General features: G+C 38.5%; 1 protein-coding gene across 8 annotated transcripts in view; it reads right to left on the bottom strand.

The window, feature by feature from the left end:
• MRTFB (myocardin related transcription factor B) overlaps positions 1 to 23,266 on the bottom strand; it is a 95,550-nt gene that overhangs the window by 49,227 nt on the left and 23,057 nt on the right. For 7 of the 8 annotated variants that reach the window (XM_083584925.1, XM_083584929.1, XM_083584928.1 and 4 more), the window contains one exon: positions 13,480 to 13,646. In XM_083584925.1, coding sequence (XP_083441051.1) covers positions 13,480 to 13,646 — 167 coding nt within the window. Of the gene's footprint in view, positions 1 to 13,479; positions 13,647 to 16,252; positions 16,278 to 23,266 lie in introns of those variants that run through there. The other variant, XM_083584930.1, reaches the window with a different exon arrangement.

Below are 23,266 nucleotides of genomic sequence, written 5' to 3'. Positions count from 1 at the left end.
ATTCAGATACTTTATTTAACTCTTTAGTTTCTTTGCAAAGAGACTAAGGACTCATAGGAAGAATATAAAACACAGCAAAAAGCTGAAACTCTAATAGAAGATTTCCTTAAGAGCTCTATATTCTTCTGCATCATTAATGCTCATCTTCCCAAATTTAATACATTTTTGTAACCAAATTTGTAACCAAAGCTAACAGAAGTGTGCAAGCTCAACATGTTTTTATGCTTTAGATTATGAGCTGCTCAAAACAGGACAAAAGCTTTCATAGACTACACTCCATCAGATGCATGAAGTTTTGTCCTCTTGTTGTTAGTGAGTAGTTGTTTTAAGTTGACCCTCTCAAAGCTCTGTACTGGCTTACAGACAAGACAGCCTCCCAATCTAAAACAGCTACTCACCATTCAGAACAGGATACACAACAAGGATATGGTCAGAGCGACCAGAGCCAGATTTCAACTCTGTCTGCATATCTATTTTCAGCAATATCGAAAGCAACATGGTGGCCAGATCAATGTGTAATTTCTTCAACCAATCTTTTTTTCGAATTGATATAATATACATGAATATACAATTATGAGAACTGTTCCAGAGTATTTTTCATTCTCATGTATATTATATCAATTCGAAAAAAGATTGGTTAGTGAAGAAATTACACATCTTTCTACTTACGAGTGTTTGTTGAACTAATTGGTTGATGAAGAACTGAACAAAACAGTAGTTGCTATCTGGAAACACTGTTCAGCAGAGTTCAGAGTTGGACATCAGAATTGGACATTTGCTAATTATACAAAACTTTACAAGCCTGCTCTCCGCCGGGTAAAGTCTGGCACCGTGACTTATTCAAGGACTTTCAGAGACTTCAGTTTGATAGTTTTGATGTTTTCCATTATTCCATAAAGTTTTCTATACTGTAATTGTTTCTGGCCATCGTGTTGCTTTCGATATTGATGCGTCACATTTTGCAACACTGGGGTTTGTTTGTTTACTGCATATCTATTTTGGCAGCACTATTACAGGACCTAATAACATTAATAACATTATCCACAACAGCAGAATTGATCCATCTGCTCATCTTCCAATATTATGTATGTATGCCATTGTCTACCAACAATGCCCTTTTCTGCGTTCTGCACTGAACAAAAACCAAAAACATTTCTTACCGCGCAATCCTAAAAATGCCTACACAAAAGTAAGTCTTATTAAGTAAAATGGTACTTACACCTGTGTAACTGTGTATAGGATTGCAGCCTCAAGCTCTACTTATTGCATTGCAAATAGAACAGAAGTGAATTCATGATTTTTTAAATCATTCCTCCTGTGTTAACTGTTTTAGAATTGCTTTTCTTTCACCTGTAGCAAGTTTTCCATATCTTAGAAAGTAAGATGTTAAATAAGAACTTTCAGTAGAGTGTGCTGCTTTGAACATTGCCACCCAGCATCAAAATGTGCTATAGAACAACCTAACTGCCATGGAGTAGAGCAGGGATGTCCAGCTCCCAAGAAACTGTGATCTACTCCCGGATAAAAAAAACTAGCAGTGATCTACCCATGGGGGGTGCCAAAGTTATTGACCATTTTTTAGGGAAACAGCAAATACTTCTGCCGATTTGGGGGGGGGGAGCATGGCATTAATCGATAAACAAGAAGTAATCCCGCCCGCTCTACTCCCTCTTCCATTCTTGAAATAGTGCGTGAATACACAAAAGAGTGAGGGGGTGGGGCCGGAGGCCAGCAGGATGACAATGGTGTGTTAATAAATCTATGAGCTTCACTCCCTGGGGCATAAGACCTTTCAATCAGCATAGCTGAAAGGAAGCAAGGACAGCAAAAATGGTAAGAGGTTAAACTGACAAGTGGATAGCTTCATAGGAATTTTAAAACTGTTTCTCATATCCTGATCAAATCAACCAGCTTGTTGATTTCCTCTATTCCTGTCAGGTGGACTGGCCAAGCTCTCTTCTAATGCCTTTGGTTGGTAGAAAGGATTGTCAACCTTTTTGGACTCGCAGAGACATTTTGAATTTTGAAGAAGTGCTGTGGGTGGCAGTCACAAAATGGCTGCCATGCGAGTGTAGCATAAGAAAAAATGCTGACTGTCATTGGCACAACACAAAATCAGGAAAAATATAGTTATTGCTGCTGTCCCCCTCCCCCGTCAGACATTCTCATGCTTTCCATGGGAGGTCATCAATGACCTGCTGGTGCTGACTGTGGAAATCACACAATATTGATTCCCCCGGGCACACACATTTATGTAGTTGCTATCTAATAATAAAAGGGTGCATTCCCCAGCACTAGGAAAAGTATACAAGGTGGCTACTCACTCTAGCACACACAACATGCACACACACACTACACACATAAAAACCACATGCACACAAGCACCTCCCTCACACACATGCACTTATATTGCACAATCACACATGCCTTGTTCCCCCCTCTCTCTGCCCAAATGTATCTCTCTCTCTCACAGAGAATATAATTGAGCACCCCACTACTCACACATTCAGAAAAGCCCCTCCAAGGATGACCAAAGTGCCTGCCATTTCAATAAAAAAGTGACTTAAAATAACAAGAACCACCAACCCAGTGAGTACTGCGTTGTCTATCCCTGCATTCAAATAAATGTGAACCAACAGCATTTGTATGCCACTTGGGTAAGATAAGGAAGAGGAAGAAAGGGAACAGCTAGGTGCTTTTAATAAACATGTGGTTGTGCTCTTAAAAAAAAATGGCTCAACAGCCAGAGAAAATGTACTTATGTCTACTAAGGATATCCTGTTGTATTAGTCCGATCACTTTGTTGTTGTTGTTTAGTCGTTTAGTCGTGTCCGACTCTTCGTGACCCCATGGACCAGATCACGCCAGGCACTCCTGTCTTCCACTGCCTCCCGCAGTTTGTTCAGACTCATGTTTGTAGCTTCGAAGACACTATCCAACCATCTCGTCCTCTGTCGTCCCCTTCTCCTTGTGCCCTCCATCTTTCCCAACATCAGGGTCTTTTCCAGGGAGTCTTCTCTTCTCGTGAGGTGGCCAAAGTATTGGAGCCTCAGCTTCACGATCTGTCCTTCCAGTGAGCACTCAGGGCTGATTTCCTTCAGAATGGAGAGGTTTGATCTTCTTGCAGTCCATGGGACTCTCAAGAGTCTCCTCCAGCACCATAATTCAAAAGCATCAATTCTTCGGCGATCAGCCTTCTTTATGGTCCAGCTCTCACTTCCATACATCACTACTGGGAAAACCATAGCTTTAACTATACGGACCTTTGTTGGCAAGGTGATGTCTCTACTTTTTAAGATGCTGTCTAGGTTGGTCATTGCTTTCCTCCCAAGAAGCAGGCGTCTCTTAATTTCGTGGCTGCTGTCACCATCTGCAGTGATCATGGAGCCCAAGAAAGTAAAATCTCTCACTGCCTCCATTTCTTCCCCTTCTATTTGCCAGGAGGTGATGGGACCAGTGGCCATGATCTTCGTTTTTTTGATGTTGAGCTTCAGACCATATTTTGCGCTCTCCTCTTTCACCCCCATTAAAAGGTTCTTTAATTCCTCCTCACTTTCTGCCATCAAGGTTGTGTCATCTGCATATCTGAGGTTGTTGATATTTCTTCCAGCAATCTTAATTCCGGCTAGGGATTCATCCAGCCCAGCCTTTCGCATGATGAATTCTGCATATAAGTTAAATAACCAGGGAGACAATATACAGCCTTGTCGTACTCCTTTCCCAATTTTGAACCAATCAGTTGTTCCATATCCAGTTCTAACTGTAGCTTCTTGTCCCACATAGAGATTTCTCAGGAGACAGATGAGGAGTCCGATCACTAGAACACTACAAACCAGGAGTGTCAAGAGTTCAAAAGTTGTAGAATTTTGTTTTGTAAAGAAAGCAATCATTGCTGTAACAACTAATTGCTTCAAAGTTTTTATACACTTATTACAGCTTTGAACTATGTAGCAAGAGAAGCAAACATGTGGATTTAATTGCTGAACAACTGTCTCTCGCAGTTTGAAGAAATTCATGCAATTATAAAACTAATTTGTTAAAAGAAGTCGAGTAGGATTTCATACAGACCAGTGTTTCACAATGGTATGCTGGCATGGTACCGTAAACATGGTAAACAGGAAGGTGACATAGAAGCCTTCCCAAAAATGTCTGATCTAATGAGAGTCTCTTCAGATGAACAACTACAACTGACCCTTTGAAGTATGTTTTGAAGCACTGCACCAAATGAAGAAGGCTGTAATCAAACATACATTTAACATTCATTTGATAACTAACATTTCAGTGTTTTTATACAAGTCAATAAGAAGTATTTCAGTTGATTTCAGTAGCTGCCAGATAAGATCCCAGATTATGGACACCATATCAAAATCATTAAAATTGTGACTAGATTTTCTTCTGGAAGACTAAACATGACACTAATGTACCAAGTAAACACGGAGTGGTATTTAATGAAGTTGTACTTTTAAATTAATGGACCTAAATTAGCTATTCATTAATTTCAATGAGGCTGCTCTGAGTAAAATTTATCACTCATGTTTTTTGTTTTTGTTTTTTTTAAAAAGCAAGCTTAAACATGAAAGGCATGTTAGGTAAATTTATTTCATGTTAAAGAGAATATATTTGCCCGGCATGAAACAATCCCATCTGGACTGTAATGATGGTGATAAGCAAACACAATGACCTGGTCCACAAAGCATATTGCTTTATTTATTGATTAAAATATTTATATACCGCTCATCATTGGAAATATCAGAGCAGTTTACAATAATTATATGCAAAATCATACAATATAAAAATTAAGGGGCTAAAAATAAAAACATAGCTAACTGTTATGCAAATATGAATTATTAATTTCCTGCATAAACCGGACAAGTAGAAAAGTTTTTAGCAGGCATTTAAAGGTTGAAACAGAAGAGCCTGATGAATGCCAGAGGACTGGGCATTCCACAGGACTGGGCCAATGACACTAAAGGTTTGGTTTCTTTTTGTTGTTAAATGAGCCTGACAAACATAGCGAATGACCAACGATGCTCCTTTAGATGATCTCAGTGATCGAGCTGGAATATACGGGTTAGGGTAATCCCCAGAGTACCCTGGACCTACGTTGCACAGGGTTTTGTAAATCAATACAACCATGAACCTGGCTCAGTAGCAGACATGCAGCCAGTGCAGATGTCATAACAATGGTGTGTCACAGTCACAGTCTGTGGCCAGGGAAGCAGTCTGGTCATTGCTTTCTGCACAAGCTGAAGCTTCCAAACTAGAACCAAGGACAATCCCACATACTGCAGTCATTTGGTCTTAAGACAAACTATGGATTAAAGCATGCTGGGCATGCTGCTCAAAGGCCCTTCACTACTTCTTCCCAACATCTGCTGCGCCATCAACAAAATAAGCCACATAAATAATCTCTTTAACATCACATTTCCCACAGATTTACAAATAGTTTGCATTCACACCATCCAATTCTAGCCTCAAGAAACATCAGGGCTAGGGGAAACAACCACTAAAAATCTTAAGAAAGGCTCTATAGGAAATGATGCATCCTCTGTTATCTCAACTATGCCAGTCTGCCTAGAACTTTGGGAGCATGGCTAGCCTCAATTTCAAGTATCAGTTACATGAGAAATGAAAACAGAAACATATGTGGACAATTTTATTGCCTCATTAAACATGACGTAAATGCACAAGCAAGTATTTAATACTGCTTGGACCTTATCTTATGGGATCCATTCTCCCTCTCCTCATAATGTCAAGCTGAACAAGCCTTTTGGTTGTTGTTTTACAAACTGACAGAAAACCAAAAACACAGATTAAGGAACGGGTAGCTCAGATAAAAGAAGTGGTTCAGCACTCTTCCATGAGACTGATCATTTCATTTTTTCTTGAGAATGCTATAAAACAAGGCTGGATAACCTTTTCTTTGGCCCAAGGGCTGCATTTACTGTTGGCCAAACCTCCAAAAGATTGATGTGGTCACATCCACTCTTTCACACACAAACAGACCACAAACACACACCAATCACACACATGTTTTATAATGTTATGTGTTGGGAGGGGAAGAAGGCTGAGGTCCTTCTAACTCCTGGATCCAGCGAGTGTTAAAGTACAAGCCAGGTTAACGTCCTGGTGAGGTGATCACCTGAGTAATTGGCCATTAAGGGGAACAAATTAAGTGGATCAGTGTGAGATGGCAAATAGTTGCGGCACCCTCCCTCAACTCATGGATAGTTAGGACAAAGCCAAAGTTGAGAGGAGAGAGTGAAGTGATGTTAGGCTGAAGAAGAGCAGCAAGCTGGGGAGAGAGAGGAAGCAATGCTTGATTTCTGTTTTGAATCTAAGGCTGTGGCTATGGGAGAAGCAAGGCCCTCTTGGGGTGTTGATACTGTGAACTCCTCCTTCATAGGCTCAGGTTGTATATATGTGTAAATAAACAATATATCATAAAAATACCACAGTCTCCGCTATGCATCATTCTGAATGAAAAATGAAAGCCTTGGTTATTGCCTGGAGCCTCTGGAATCTCAAATCACGCAGAGATTGGGGTGGTGTGCAAAAATAATATAAAAGGTTAAAAGCAAAATCCTTATAAATGTCAGCTTGAAGTAAAGCAAATTGGATAGATGATTGCTATTATTATTATTATTATTATTATTATTATTATTATTATTATTATTTTCTGCCCTTTTCCCTGACAGGGACTCTACAGCTAAAATAGAAACAGCTAAACACATAGGGTGGGGAAGCAATAATTAAAAAACAATAAAACATTAATAGAATATATGATCTATTAAAACACAGAAGTACACATCATGTTAAAATGTACAATCACAGTTTTAACAAATCAGTTTTCTTTTTTAAATAGCAGCTGCCTGTGCCCCCAAAACTGCAGTCCTAATTAAAAATATAAATATCAAACCCTCCAAGTTGCAATTTGCCCTGGGAAAAAGGGATATTTAGTTTTCACTGGGGGACTGAATTCAACCCTCTTCCCAATGCTCTGTTGTTCGAATCCTGATTGGGCCCTCCCCATGGCTGCTTTAAAATCAAAGAACAGATGCCTTAAATGTGAACATTCAGTAAAGTGAAGAGTTGGGCTCCCAGTAAGCAATCCCTTAGATGTGTTTGTGGCAATTTTTCCTCATAAGAATATATTTCACATATATAGCTTTTTTATCAGCTACCAATCTGAGCCTTGAAATGCATGAATGTGAAACAGGAAGTGGGAAGGTGGACACTCTTTCCCAGTTCCTCTTTCAGCTGTGTGTGGTGTTGGCGTAATAGTGTTGCTGTGTTTAGTTTTCAATGAACTTTTTGTAATCTCTTGCACTATGTGGTTTCCAAGTCTTAGATCAGCACATCAGCAGCTGAACAGACAGCAAAGCACCTGATATGGTATGAGAAAAAGGGGAGAGATTTGAGACTGGGAATGGGAGAGGAAAACAGACTGTGCAATGTGGAGAAGACATGGTGCATAAGGTACCAGAGAAACAGAGAGATGGAAACACACACAATCTAGTAAAATGAATCCACTTGAAATTTCATAAGTTTGTAATGGGCTACCTGTCCCAGGCAGACAGACACACCCTTCTATCAAGTCACATATCCCATCTATCTCCACTGATTGAACCACAAAAATCAAAGATCTGGCCCTTTCTAGTACTGCCTTGGTGCAAAAACATGGATGTGAGGCACAGATCCCTATGGATTCTCGTAATTGTTTACAAACTATGCCCTAAAATCATGAGTCAAATCATAAGTCATCTCTAAGTGCATAGATATAATTGATTGACATCCTATGTAAAAATGAACCATGATGAGGATCCATGCCTTGAATCAGTGTTTTTGTCCCAGACACCATATCTATGATTTTTTACTTTGCAGTCTGCCAATGTAAGCTTTAATTTAATGGTTGCTGCTATAGGACCCTGTGTAACATCATGCAAATTCAAGAGGATTCATTTTAACATGGGCGTAGCCAGGAGGGGCAGAGGGGGCAGCTGCCCCACCTAAATCAAGTAAATAAATAGAAATCCTTAACTAACTGGCCAATTGCATCACAGATATCTCAGTTCTGCCCCACAACATAAAGCCTGCCCCCCCATAAAATAAATCTTGGCTACACCTATGCATTTCAACACTATTGAAGCTGCATTTTACCCCAAACCCTTGAAAAAGGAAACTGTATGTGTTCTCTCTCTCTCTTTGTAACTTTTTTTTTTGGGGGGGGGATGAAGAAAGAAAAGCAAGAAATTTGAAATGTGCTCATGGAAAGAAAAGGATTGGCAACGCTTACAGTAACCCACTCTTTGAAAATTATTCCACCAATATCTTTTCCTAATGACAGGTCACTTTTAGAACATCAATAGCATACAACACTGCTAAGGGTAATTTCACTGAAACTAGAAAATTATCAACATTCATCTAGAGAGAAGCACTACACTTAGCATTTTGCCCCCTAAAAGATAAATTTTTTAAAAAACTAGTTTTAAAAAGTAGACATTACATTAATTGCCAGCAAAATACTTCATAATCAACAAGAAATGTCTGGAAATAAAACAACACCATGGACTCTTTTTGTACTACTTAAAAATAAGAATCAGTAAACAATATTTTTCATCATACTTAGTCACCAGACACATCTCCCATCTTAATTGCATCATTCTGTCACTGAGAAAGGGGGAAATGGCTTTAATAAATCTTACTGAAAAGGACAGGGGTTTTGTTCAAAAGTTTACCAAATGGAATGAATCTGCAGAAATCACTTAAAGTAGCTTGTGAAAATGTCAGAAGAGACTCAACTTCAGAGGTCAGCTCTCTAGAGACTACTGAGTCTTGGCCTGTGGGCTTTTCACATGAAAATTGTTCCTTGCAGACACTGACTGATGCCCAGGGAATGTTAGGATTGTGGGAACTGGCAGTACTAGTAACAATGACAGACTGAACGGGAAACCAGTATATACAAAGTCTCTCTTCGCATTTCTTATAGCATAAGAGATGCCATCCCTTAGATAACATGTACATTCTCACCAAGGGTCAAAATTATTTCACACATCACATTATTCCCCCCCCCCAGCCCTACTCAAGTCTTTTTCAAAACATCAGGCACTGAGCTGCTAGGATAGGGTAGACAGAGTTGTGAAAAGGAATTCTTAAAATCCACTGAAGTTACAGGAGACAACCCTGGATCATGCTGTGTAACCAGTAAATCTGAATCAGTGTAGTATTTAATTGATGCTTAAATTAAAGAGAACCAATGTTCTGTCAGGGCTACATTCAGAAACCCACAAGTCTGTGCACAGCTGTCTAGTGTAATAAACCCATGTAGACTACATGCGCCTCTTTAAGCAATAATACTGGGATGAAGAAACTGTGGCCCTCAAAATGCGCTTGGACTTCAACTCCTACCAGCACTAGCTAACATTGCAAATTATCATGGATGATAGGATTACAATCCAACAATATCTGCAAGGCCATGGGTTCTTCATTTCTTCAAAAAATGGTTATTGAGTACTGGTCATTGGCTTTCTTTACTACGAAGAACTAAAAATGCTTCATGTTCACTTTGGGCAACAATACTTGTTTGGCTTTAAATACTAAATAAAGAAACTCCTGTGCAATCTCCAAACCAACAAAAAGCTGCCTTCCTGCACACTTCCCAAACGCTAGCATATGTAAAACACTGACCACGTTAATCTGGTGTAGGTAGCATTTGAAACCAAACTCAAGAGTACAATTTCATTATTGTGGAATTGGGGAGCTGGAGGTGTCACTCCTTTCAACCTTAAGATGACATGTACTAGGAACACATAAGGGCTGGAAGAAATGAGCCAAAACTTTAAGGAATCGTATGACAGGCTTGCCCAACATGATATATGGAAGTCATTCAGGATCATATATATTTTGCCCATTTAGAGTCTCTGCCAGGATGAAATTGTGTCTTAACCTGTTAACTTGAGTTAAAAAAAAATGTTTTCAAAAAGGAAAGCTGGATTTACAGGACTTTGAAGAAAATCTGTAGGCTATACAAAGTATCTCTAACATTGGATTTAAGTTGCCAGTCCTAAACTTAGGGAAAAGGACCTTCAAGAATCAAAATCCAAGATAGGTACCAAAAGCCTTTTGATGAATGTGTTTAAAGGTGTTACATTTTTGGAATGTTGATCTTATCTACTTGCTGTGTACAACAGCTCAGAGTAAAGATAATTTCCTGCAGGCTCCTAGTCCACATTTGATCCCAAGCTGAGAAGACAGACGAACCTCTTACATGTGTTTTTATGACGGAATCAAAAAAGCTGTTCATGGTTGTACCCATGACCCACTGAACTCTATTAGACATGATGTATGATGTTATTTTTAAACTCCAGATGTACTGGTAAAACAGCAACAGAGTATTTTTTTTTGTCTGACTGTACTCACGACTATTTAAAAGTGTGATGAATTCATTTTAAAAAAGAAACAAAACAAACAAAGTGGGGGAGATTTCCCCCTGCAAAAAAATCTCATAACAAATTTCTCAGAAAATCTTATTCCCTCCACCAAATCCAATAAACCTATTACAGCTTTAGCAGGTTAATTCCCTTTTCAACCGCTCCAGTTTTCTCCCCCTCCCCTTCAACAGGCACCTCACCATACCATATGCCCTGAGAAGTTAAATGTCCTTATTCTCCTATGTTTAAAAAGCAAACCATCAAGATCTTCCTTCAAAGTTAATATCAAACCTGACTGTCCATTATCTTGCCCCTCAAAAAACATCCTCAAGTATCAAAACTGCAGTGAGAATGCCCATCACCTCCATGAGACAATAGCAATGGATTCCTGCCAGTTGTTACCATAGTACCGTTAAGGCACAAGGAGAATTCTTGTCAGAACAGATCCACAACGAAATAGGAAAATGAAGATAAAAGAACTGAATACTGAATGTACAAATCAACCTTTTTTAAAAAATAAAAAGCAAGAAACTACCAGTTTGACTCGCATATGATCAAATGAAATAAAGCACTGCACATAGTCACACTCGCCAACTTTCTGAAGGTGTCTTCTTTCAGAAAAAGTTTACTCTTAATATGAGCTGCAGAATCAAGTCACAATACGCAGAGGCTGAATAATTTGTTTCAGGCTGCAAAGGAAACTACAATAAATACCTGTCCAAATTCTAGGTTGAAAAGAGTGCTGGAAGTGCTGGAAGAAATCCAGTCTGTTCAGAATAAATCACCAATAAGATGCTATAAAATCTAAGCACTCATTTTCAAGTTGTGAATCAACTTGGTAGCATTTCTTGTATAAACCCACTGTGCTACCTTCCTTATGCTGAAGAGCCAAAGCCAAGAAAATTAGATACATGCACAGCATGATCCTACACTTGTTTTCTCAGAAGTAAGTCCCACTCTATTCAGCCAGACTTTCTTTTTAATAGAGCTTTTCAAGACTACAGCCTTATTTATGCTGCTTTTAGGTGCTGGTGCATCCAGTGCTAAGTATTTATGCATAAGCATAGCAAGGCTTAAGTTTGAACAGACAAGGGTAGCTAAAGATAACTGATCTGATTCAGAGAAGATGCTTCCATGCGCAGGACAGGAATACAAATGTTGCCTACCAGCACTGCATTACTCCCAATGGAATGTGCATTTGGATCTGCTCTCATGCTCTAATCTCCTTCTCTTTTCCACATAAGGATCTTTTCATCACAAAACTTGACATTCTGAAATTCTACATATGTAGAATTAAAATTAATAGACATAACTTAGGTCCATTGATTTCAATGGGTCAACTCTAAGTAGGAATAACACTGGATACAACTCTAACATTTTCTGATTAAATGAAGAACCAATTTCTCATAAAGCTGATACAGTTAGAGCACGATGAGGTATCATTATGAGAAAAACTATGCTGGATTAAAGAGTGTTAACTTTTCTTCATGGCTCTGTTTACTCCTCTATAAAAAGGTGCAACTTGTCAAGGGATTGTTAAAGAATTTGCTTCATACCTTACAAAACGTAATTTTCAAGATGGCTCAACCAGCCATTAAAACCATCTCAAAATTATAGCAAATAGAAGAAACAGTGATAAATGGTAAAACCTCACCTAACAATCACAAGTAAACATCCTCAAACAAAAAAACCAAAAAAAGCAACATTAAAGAGATTAATAATTAAAAGCATTAAAAAGTCCAGACAATAAAAATACCCCCTGCAAGAACCTAATCAAATCCTATAGGAGAGCATTCATGAAGAAGATATTCAGGAATCCACCTCACTTTTTGACAGCAGAGGGCCTCTGATAACTATTGGTTGCATCCAACACTGCGCTCCTCTCACAAAACACAACTTTGCCCTCTCTCCCCTTCTACCCCTCACAATCTAGAGGGAATCCTCTGGGGCAGATTTCAGGAGGGGCTTGAAGGAAGAGGAAGTCCCACTGGATACAACTCAATCCTTCTAACTGAGCAAGTTTATGCGAGTGGTTCCTTTGCTTTAAAAACTTGGGTCCCAAAAGGTATACAACTTTAGATGTTAACGGTTGAGGACCAGCACTTTAAATTAAACAGATCAGAGGCCAGTAAGGTGGTTTCAACACTGGTCAGCTATGTTCTGACTGATCAGTTCCAGTCAATAATCAGGCTGTTGTATTTCAAACCAACAGACATTTATGAGTAAGCTTTAGAGGAAGACCCACGTAAAATGCATTGCTGAAATCTGGATGTTATGAGGAAATGGGAAACAGTGGTGTTGACAACTGTATTGTTATTTTTGTACGCTGCTTCTGTTTCAGATGGTAGGATTTGCTATTGCTCTTTACTTGATACTTTCTAACCCCGTTCCAAAAATTGTCCTCAGCTGCCTCCATGTTAAGTTATTATAGAAATTTAAAAAGACAGTAGAATTGTTTACTGTTAGGAGTGCACAAATTATAGCCAGGTATCTCTTTAAGGTAAACCCAAATGCCTCAGAACACAGCTGCAAGTACATAGGAAACAACTGTACAGGGAACAAGCAGCAGATGACCACATACAAATGTAAGCTTTGCTAAACAAATGCAAAGAATGAAGACCACACCAAATGGAAACATGTTTCAGTTTTAGAACAGACATGCCCTGATTAAAATCTCCTGTCTCTTAGCCAAAAGAAACAGAAAAGGAAGAGATGAAACTAGCAACCACTAAGTTCCATAAATGCCCAATAAAGTAAATGTAAAACTGATAACTCCAAAACTAGATATTAATATTTTTGGAAGTACTCAGCGTTCATCAGATGTGCTGAATACATTAGGCAAGCACTGGATGAACACCTGGTATTTCAAGCAGGGAAACATGTATAAATGTTTATAATAGAATATATGACATATTTTGCAACATTATTGGACAACATTCAGATATTCATTTTTTCAGTGGGCGTAAAATCACAGAACGCTTAAATAAAAAAGGAACAATTCAGTTTTGTTTAATAGCTACACCAAATATCTGTCATATTTTGTACTCACCATTCTTCCTTTCATTGAGGGGAGGCAAACATTGGATGGGTTGCAAGGAGAGTTCCTGAAATTCATGAGCAACTGCCTCACTGTGTGGACTAGGTGCTAGGCGTGGTAATAATCCTGAATCATCTTCTGGCTCTACTGTTCCCAAGTGTTCCATTGTGCTCAAACAGCTGGAAATATTGACAACAGAGGACGGTTTAGTGCCAACAAGTTATCACATGCAGATATTCAATAACTACACCTAGATCCACAAGTTATTCTTACCTCCAAAGCCTACTATCATCATGGCCCCTTTATCTCTCTCTCCTCCTATGGATACCTATCTTTACCCACTCATAGCTCCTTCCAAAAGTCTTCTGTTCCCTCAGATAACTCTGTTCATTCTCCTTTGATGCCACCTATGCCCAAAACAGTATGCTAGATCACCTGTGTGTTGCACCAGAAGCGATTTAGTCATGCTGGCCACATGACCCAGAAAGCTGTCTGTGGACAAATGCCAGCTCCCTCTGCCTGAAGCGAGATGAGCACAGCACCCCATAGTCACCTTTGACTGGACTTAACCATCCAGGGGTCCTTTACCTTACCTTTAACTACTTCAAAACCCTTTGCAAAACCCTCTTTTATCTTGAAGCCTTTGGGCCCAGCCCCCTAGTTCCCATAATCTATTGAAACTAAGCTTAAGATAAAAGAAATAAATGCAAAACTTCCCATTTACCCCTGGATATTTCTCCCCACAGGGAGGCTCTAATGCAAGGAAACTGGAAATTGCAATCAGGTAAAATATTAAGTTCCCCCCTTCCCATTCCCCACCATTTCTCCACTTTCAATCTTAAAAAAAGTCATGAGGTTCAGTTTGCATATGCAGTTTGGCTCTCAATAAAACAAAATAAAACAAAATATGTATTCACATAGCAAGTTAAGAACAGCCCAACTGAGTACCATTTTTCACAGACACCACAATCTGAATCTGAAGAAGTGTGCATGCACACAGAAGTTTATACCAAGAACAAACTTAGTTAGTCTCTAAGGTGCTACTGGACACACACACACACACACACACACACACACACACACACACACATATATATATACAGACTGCATCAGAATAACATGGCTACCTACCTGAATCTAGAACCCTAATCTGAGTAATTTTTTTAAAGTGTCAAAGGAAGCCCATGGTAACTTTAAATACCTTTCTCCATGGCGACCCCATAAGAACTAATGTTAATTATGTATACAGATGATTGCAAATGACTGAACAGAAAAGGGACTCTTGGCTACTGCTGGTGGATGCCTTGATGAAAATGTCAGTGCAAAACACTACTGCTATGAAAGAGTAAACTCCATACTAGGGATTCATAGCAAAGGGATTGAAAATAAAACCACCAATATTATAATGCTGTTATACAAATCTGTGGTTATTAAAGCATGAGCAAATATATACATTTCTTGTCTTTTTAATAGACACAAAGGCAAAAATAATAATCAAATATTGGGGTTTGTTTTACAAACTGTTTCCATACAACTCTTAACAGCTGTCCAGCTAAAGTAAGGAGCTACTAATATTAACAGCATATTATTATTATTATTTAAAAAAAACTTTCTGATTCCCAAGTGGAATAATCCGGCTACTTATTCTCTTTCATAACCTCCCATCAAGTTAAGAGTGAGCCCTTTAAAGTTCTTACATAATTTCTCAAAACTCCCATTAATAGGAGCTAAAGCAAAATGTTGCTTATGATAAGATTCTGTGGGTGTATCATTTGCAAAGCTTTTATCTTTGTATGTCTATGACTCATCTCTCCTCTTGAAGCCTTTTTTATTATCCAGCCTTGCCTGCCTTCTATTCCACAGTCAAATGTTCTTTCTGTCCTAGCCAAGGTCACTAATGAGTGCCAGTAAAATTCATATATACTACTGTGGCCTTGATTTGACAAGAAACACCACTGTATAAGCAGTGTAAATTTTGCGTAGTGGCCATTCTTTAACTCGGGAAGATTCATTAGGATGTGTCAACACTGTTTGCCACCAGGTGGGCTGGGGATGGTTGCGAGGGGTGGGCACTGAGTCACCCCCATTACCTAGTGAGATTTGGATTTATTGTTGTTAACCACCACCATTTGCAAGGGTATGGAAATTATATAAGTAGTCCACTCCTGGAGACCTCTTTCTTAATGTCATGTTCTTTCTTAATATCAATTTCACATCAGGACAACTGTAACTGATGCAGTGGAGTAAAAAGTGCATTGCGTTTCCCCTTCTATTTCTCACAGACCATTTAATTTCTAACAGCATCCCCTATATTAGCTCTTAGTCCAAGCCTGAATAATTCCCCATTTTAATTTTACAAACTATACTCTCCGTCGCCTGGCCCTTTCCCCACAAGTTTGGCACTTTTTTACAGCTTCAGGTAGCTCTTTGCCATGTAATATTCAGTTTTGTCTCCCTAAGCTCTTAGCAATTCCAATCTATTTCAGATGGGAATGTGGGACTTTAAACTCAGATCTAACTGTTGCTGAGATCTTTGTTTCATTGTCCATGTTTTCTTTCAGTTCAAGCATCAGGTCTGATAAGCTGAATTATTAGCAGATAAAACCAGGAGCTAGAAAATTATGTGTTCATCTTGCTGGCTATCAAGCTCCACCATCACATCCCATACTCCCACAGCCAGGCTATTAAATGGAGATGCTTACTTGGAGCATGTAACTTCCCTGCTGAAAGAACTGCACTAGCTACCAATTTGTTTCCAGACCCAGTTCAAAGTGCAGGTGATTACCTTTAAAAGCCTTTACAGATTGGAAGGCTTTTCATCTGAAGCGCTGCCTTCTCAACAGTCAACTTTTTAAAAAATGTGTGGTGTACATGCTTTCAACCATCTGCTCACCCATGGTGTGCTGGAGTCTCAAGTCCCACAATTTATCACCAGAAGTAACATTTGATGTTTGATTCATAGGATACCAGAGTGGCACAGGGGCCACTTCCTGGTGGGTCAGATGCAGAGATATTCCAGTTAATGTTTTTTATTATAGAAGAAACACATTTTCTTCTGTCACAGTGCCACTACCATCTGTGCTTTAATGTTCTCTGCTTAAGCACATGTTTAACTATTCCACTGAAATAAATTGGAGATTAAAGTGTATAGCACTGGCTAGGTCATGCTTTATATTATTATTATTATTATTATTATTATTATTATTATTATTAAAGCTATAATAATTCAACTAAACAAAGCCACATACACATTGGGAGTCAAGAGCATCATTTAGCTGTAAAAGAGGTTAGGTTCTGGTGGTAGATATGAAATTCCTAGTGGTTAAAACCTCTAGGACTAACCACATGTTTGGGATCCCAACCACTAGTTTTGCCAGATGGGGAGAGAGCAAAAATGTAGAGCAGCCTTCCTTCAACTTGTTGCCCTCTATTTGTTTTGGACTACAATTCACATCATTCCTGACCATTGGCCATGCTAGGTGGCACTGTTGGGAGTTCAAAGGATCTAGAAGGCTGGGAAAGATTAGTGTAAAAATGTGTAAAGCACAGCTAATTCTGTAATATAAGATTTCAAATAAAGAAAATTCATAGGGAGCCTAGAATACCAGGTTAAAGAACTGAGGGGTAAGGTTGCTAAAGTACATTAATTCATGTTTCCTTAATTTATATGCTATTTTTTGGCAGCAGGAAAGCAGATTTTGGAGACTTCCTACGTTCCAGAAAATGTGCTTCTTTGTACATTCTAAACAGTCAAGTGAATCTCTAAGGTTAACTATATTTACATGTATAGAAAAAGAGAAGTGGCTTTGGGGTTTAATCAAATTTACAATCATATGTAGCTGCTAACTGCTTAATAATTAGCTTTTAGAAAGCATAGCTTGTCATAACCCTGCTCCCATTTTATGACATTATACATTCCCCAAACTCCCACATGTTCATTGAAATAGATACATCATTAGGAGAATCTTTTCAGAGCAGAATTCCTATTAAAATTCTTACACGAATGTAAATTGCTTAGTGACTTCAGCACCATTTCCATCAATAAGATAAAATTCAATTTAACTGCATATGCTCATATGGAACTAAATTCCACTAAAATCAATGAGACATGTTAATAAATGTACATGAAATTAGAAGTGTACCAACAGCTTTGCTGTACCTTTGCCTCCATTTGAAATTAAACTGCAGGGAAACAATAAATTAGGACACTTTAAAATGCCAAAAATTAATCACTTGCTAATATGCATTTTGGAAATGCAAATTTCTTCTGACTGAAATGTCAAATTATCTGCATATAAATGAAGTTAGGCTTTATTTGACTTTTCTATTATATTTCTTATTTTATTCATAAAGGGTTACTTATGAATTCTAATATAAACTTGGAAACAGAGTCACAGTACCTAGCAACAGTTGCTCCAGTTACTCTCAATTCTTATTGCTATGGATATATGCAATATAAAAAGAGCATTGATTGGAGGAAAACAAATGTTATGAACTAAGGCAAAATTAGGCAAAATAACTCTTGCTCTCTTCGACAACCATTACAAAGGGCATGTGAAAAATAGGAAGGCCAAGAAAGTGATCAACGGCTTTACCATAAATTCCAAAACATATCCTTCAACATGGAATGTAAGAATATAAGAATAGCCTGCTGGATCAGACCAATGACCCATCTAGTCCAGCATCCCATTCTCAGAGCATCCCATCAACCAGATGCCTGTGGGAAACATGAGCACAAGAGCACTTTCTCCTCCTGTGGTTTCCAACAACTGGTATTTGGAAGCCTTGCTGCCTCCAACTGAGGATATTCCAAGGAAAACAAGCATTCAAAAATTATATGCAGCAAGTTCTGAACTGTCATAGATACTGCTAGAAAAGATAGCACTATGTTTTTGTCCAGGTTCTCATATTTATTTATTGCATTTATATCTCACCCTTCCTCCCAAAGCAGCCCAGGGTGGCAAACACACCCATAATTTAAAAATGAAAAAATACTAAAACAATTAAAATATCCTAAAAACAATTATAGTTAAAACATTTAAAAAGCAGCTGCAGTTAAAAGCATTCTAAAAGCAGTTACAGTTAACAACATTATTTCATGAAGTGATCTCATAGTTCCCAGGAACAGTTTTCTTCAGTCACCAAAATGCCTGGGTAATACACAGGAGTGTTTCCAAATGCCTCTTGAAAGTTAATAATGATGGGGACAGACACATCTCACTAGGGAGGGCATTTTATAAACAGGGAAACACCAGCTTTGACCGAAGCCAGCACCAAAGTTTTTAAAGTGACAACCTTACACAGAACTGATTTAATATTTTAAATGCCTAGACACCAGAAGCAGATCTTTAGGCATTTAAGTCCCAGATACCTGAGGTTTTTCTGCCCTAATTCACTATCAGAAGAAAAGTCTGATGAATTATGAATTATGTGGCAAAGAAGGTAAAAAACAACAATACAAATAATATTTGCTGCCAGGCCTATCACTTTTAACAGCACAATGTGTTCATTCACCCATTACTTGACACTCCAAATCTACACACTAATGACCACCAATATTCCACTACATATAATCTTTGGATGCCCAAGCATCTGCCAAAAAGATACAGGAAGTTCCCAACTGTCAAATTCCAATACTGCAATCTTAACAAAGCTAGTGAAACTGATGCGTGCTAGTTCACAAAAGTTTGCTTGCATAGTTTTTGCTTAGGGAAAAGTCACATGCAAAAAGGTGCCAGGCTGTTTCATTGTAGTTAGCCTTTACAGCAGCCTTCTCAAACCGGGTACCCTCCATATGTTTTTGATTACAACTCCCATCAGTACTAGGCAACATAGTCAATGGTCAGGGGTGATGGGAATCACCTGGAAAGCACCAGACTGGGGATGTTTTGCACTCAGTACTTCCAAAGACCTTTACATATCTTAGGCAAAATATACAGCAAGAAAGAGAAAGTGCACAACAATGGTCCAGTTCAGACATCATGACATCTACGCTTTGCTATTCCATGTACAAGCATTAGTGGACACTGGATTCGAAATGAATTGAAACACTAACTCCATATTCCATTCATATCCAAGATCATGAATATCCAATTTACAACACTGCCATAAACACATAAACTACTATTATGGATTTAGCTTTCTGCAAAATCCAACTATTTTCTCCAACACTATAGGAGATGCTGAGGCCTTCAAAGCTGACAGTTCATAAAGAGACACCAAAATATATTTTAGGTGGAGATATTGCCATTTCTAAAAGTGATACAGGCAATGACTGATTAATGCACATCTGAAAGACACATGTACAACACTGAACCTGGAATTGACAAAAAGGATCACAAAACACATCACTAAAAGGGCATAATGAGGCATAACAGGGTAGGGTGTTTCATATGTGTCCCGCCAATTCATGTGGGGGCTGGGAATGGAATCCCCACATGAAATGGTCATAAACTCTTAAGCAATATTTCCTCTCCTTTACAATATTTTCATGTATTTTCCTAATGCTGATACATGTTTACTGAGCTTTTAATAAACAGTTAAATTTCTTTATGAGTTCATTGTTATGTTTAGCTATCAAGCTGTTTCCATTTATGACAAATTTGCAGGTGCTGCTCTGTTTATTCACATCCAGCAAGCCCTCGATTCAAACAAAGCAAGGAAAACGTTAGAATTAAACTACAGAGGAAGGAAATTCATGTTTGTTTCCTACGTGTACAACAGGACACTTTTCCAGCTGCTTTTTGAGAACATCTCTCCTGTACATGAACTTCTGTGAATTACATTTATTCTAATAGTGTAAATACAGTAGCACAATTTTCTGTGTTTGGAGACAAAGCAAAAACAGGCATTTATCTGGAAAAGAAATCAGTTTCCAGCAGTAGCAACAACAACAGCAATAATCAATGCAGGATAATATACCGTATTTTTCTGTGTATAACACACAAACCCTGTATAAGACGACCCCTATTTTGGGGGGCTCAAATTTAAGAAAATGGAGGGAGATGGCCCAAGGTTGTTGAGCATTTTGGGGGAGGATTGCCCAAAGTTACTGAGCTTTTGGGGGGGATTGCCCAGGGATGTTAAGCTTTTGGGGGGGATGCCGAAAATCACTAATCAGAATGAAAACGCTTACAATCGCTCACATCACAGAATCCAACAGGTGTGCCCGCTCGCCAATCGCACACCCATTTGTCGCAGCAGCCAATCCAAAACAGCCCTTTCCGCAGCAACCAATCACCCACACAATTATCGCAGCAGCAGCCAATCCAAAGCAGCCCTTGCAGCAGCAACCAATCACACACCAAATCGCCGCTGACAAGCTCCTGCTCGTGGCTGTAACCAATCACCCGTCTCCCCAATGCACTATCAGTGTATAAGACGACCCCCATTTTCAAACATTATTTTAGAGTTAAAAAAACCTCGTCTTATACACAGAAAAGTATGGTACAGTGGTACCTCAGCTTACATACGCTTCAGGTTACATACGCTTCAGGTCACAGACTCCGCTAACCCAGAAATAGTGCTTCAGGTTAAGAACTTTGCTTCAGGATGAGAACAGAAATCGTGCTTTGGCGGCGCGGCGGCAGCAGGAGGCCCCATTAGCTAAAGTGGTGCTTCAGGTTAAGAACAGTTTCAGGTTAAGAATGGACCTCTGGAATGAATTAAGTACTTATCCCGAGGTACCACTGTATATTGAAGCTTGATCAGTTGTTAACAGATCAACAAGGGGAACTTAAAGTAGTTCTGTAACAAATAACACAATATCCATTTCAGGCAGAATAGTTTGCAACCAAGGTAACACCTAAGAATCTGCTTCCATGGAAGCTAATTGTACCACTTAATTGCAACACTTGCATGTGCTACTCAAAAACAGCAATTCAGTTAATAATTAGACTTCAGTTAAATATGTATATTGAATCTCTTCCTCAAATGCCTTAAAGAAGCATGATGTACAGAGAGAAACATGCTTCTCCATACCTGCTTTAAAAAACACAGAAAGAGGACTTTAAAAATATTTGCACAGCTATTTTCTTTGGATACTACCTTCAGCTTATAACCTAAGTCTTGAGAACACCTATGAATCTTTAATAGTAATGCTGCTCATACATTTGTTTCACTGAAAATTCCCAGAATTCACACTATCACACCAGGTTCAATGCACACTACATCTTCTATTTTGAGATTAATATTCTATTAAAAGCAAAACCCAAAATCCCTAACTGCATAAGAACATGGCTGAGTATTATGCCTAAATTCATTAAGTTTTGAATCCCAGGAAGCAAAACCATCCATTATAAAATCCTTCTTAGCTGGTAAGCTCACAATTAACTACATTTCTATATGCCAACCTCTTTAAGAAGGGACAAGGAAAGGTTGCACTTGGTTCAATGAAAATGTTTACTCTTCAGTTGATTTAACATAAATGCACATTTTGCACCAACTGGACCCCTAAACAGGTACTTAAAAATCAAATTAAAGACTCTACTACTAGCTAGAGATGTGGCCATCGGACAAGTATATAATAATAAGACCAGAGAGGCCCAAGTTCATATTCCTACTCCAAAATGAAGATCACTAGGTAAATTGGGCCAGTCCCTCTCTCACATTGCAACTGAAATGGGGGGGGGGGAGAGAGATGGGAGAGTGGAAGAGAATAATGTACACTGCCTTTAGCATTTTCAAGGAAGGGTTGATTATAAAATGACACAAAATAAAGCAATAGAGTTGTGGCAGCATGTGATTATTACAACACCTTTGATGGAGGTGCATACTAGGTTTAACTTCACCTTAGAGATGACACTCTGCTTTTCCGGGATGAATGCATATCCCAGCAAAATGAAACCTCATACCCAGATAAACAAATGGATCTTGTGAAGAGCCCTGACTGCTTAAATACTCACATTCTAACAATGGAAAGATGCCTCATCACTAGGGCTGAGCAATATCTGGTTTTCAACATCGCAATATACTGATATATCATGATGTCTGGAATAAGGATGGAACTACGTAGAGATGAACGCCTTCAGTCTATTGATACAAGACCTAACCTTTACTGCTTTCTTGCTTGTGACACACTGTATTATGCAAGTATGAAGGACCCTGCTACAGCACTGGAGACCAGATATGGTAACTTTCAAGTTCCTGGAATTTGTTGAACGTATCTTAAAAAAAATAAACTGGGTACAAGTACTTATAAAAGTCGAGTTGTATCCCATATTAGTCCTATCAAGCACAGGTTGTATTGTACAGTTTATTACTGTTTTGACCATCATGGTCATAGGATACACACACACAATGCTGAGTATCAGTGATAACCAAAATATATTTTTACATTAAAATATACCAAAACATTAAATACTTGATTAACTTACTGATATATTGATTTCAATGGGTTTACTCTGAGTAAGTTAGTTGGGTAAAACCCATTAAGTTCCTTCTTAGTTTTTTTTTCTACCATTGTGTTATTTTGGTGTTTTAGTTCACTCATTCTCATCTTGTTTTAAAAAAACTAGGCCAAAAGTGATCTGACACCTTAAAACAAAAGATTACATGTTGAGGTGGAGTTGGAGACTGAGAATGCTTAATGCTATAGCATTTGTGAAGCTAATTGGGTACGAACCTAATTATCTCTTTGACAGATGTCCACTTGAAATTTTAGGACAGAAATACAATAAATATTTTGTGTGCCACTGAATAATTTGCGGAAACTTGGTCAGCAATCTGGAGCACAATGTAAATATTGTATTTTTAAAAATGGGAGGCAGTGGAGAAAGAAGAGAAGGCATATTCTTCTAGG

Source organism: Podarcis filfolensis (genome assembly GCF_964270895.1).
Source record: "Podarcis filfolensis genome assembly, chromosome: 14".
NCBI lineage: Eukaryota > Metazoa > Chordata > Lepidosauria > Squamata > Lacertidae > Podarcis > Podarcis filfolensis.
The sequence above is the reverse complement of the archived record's forward strand: the minus strand, read 5'-3'. Positions and strand labels throughout refer to the sequence as shown.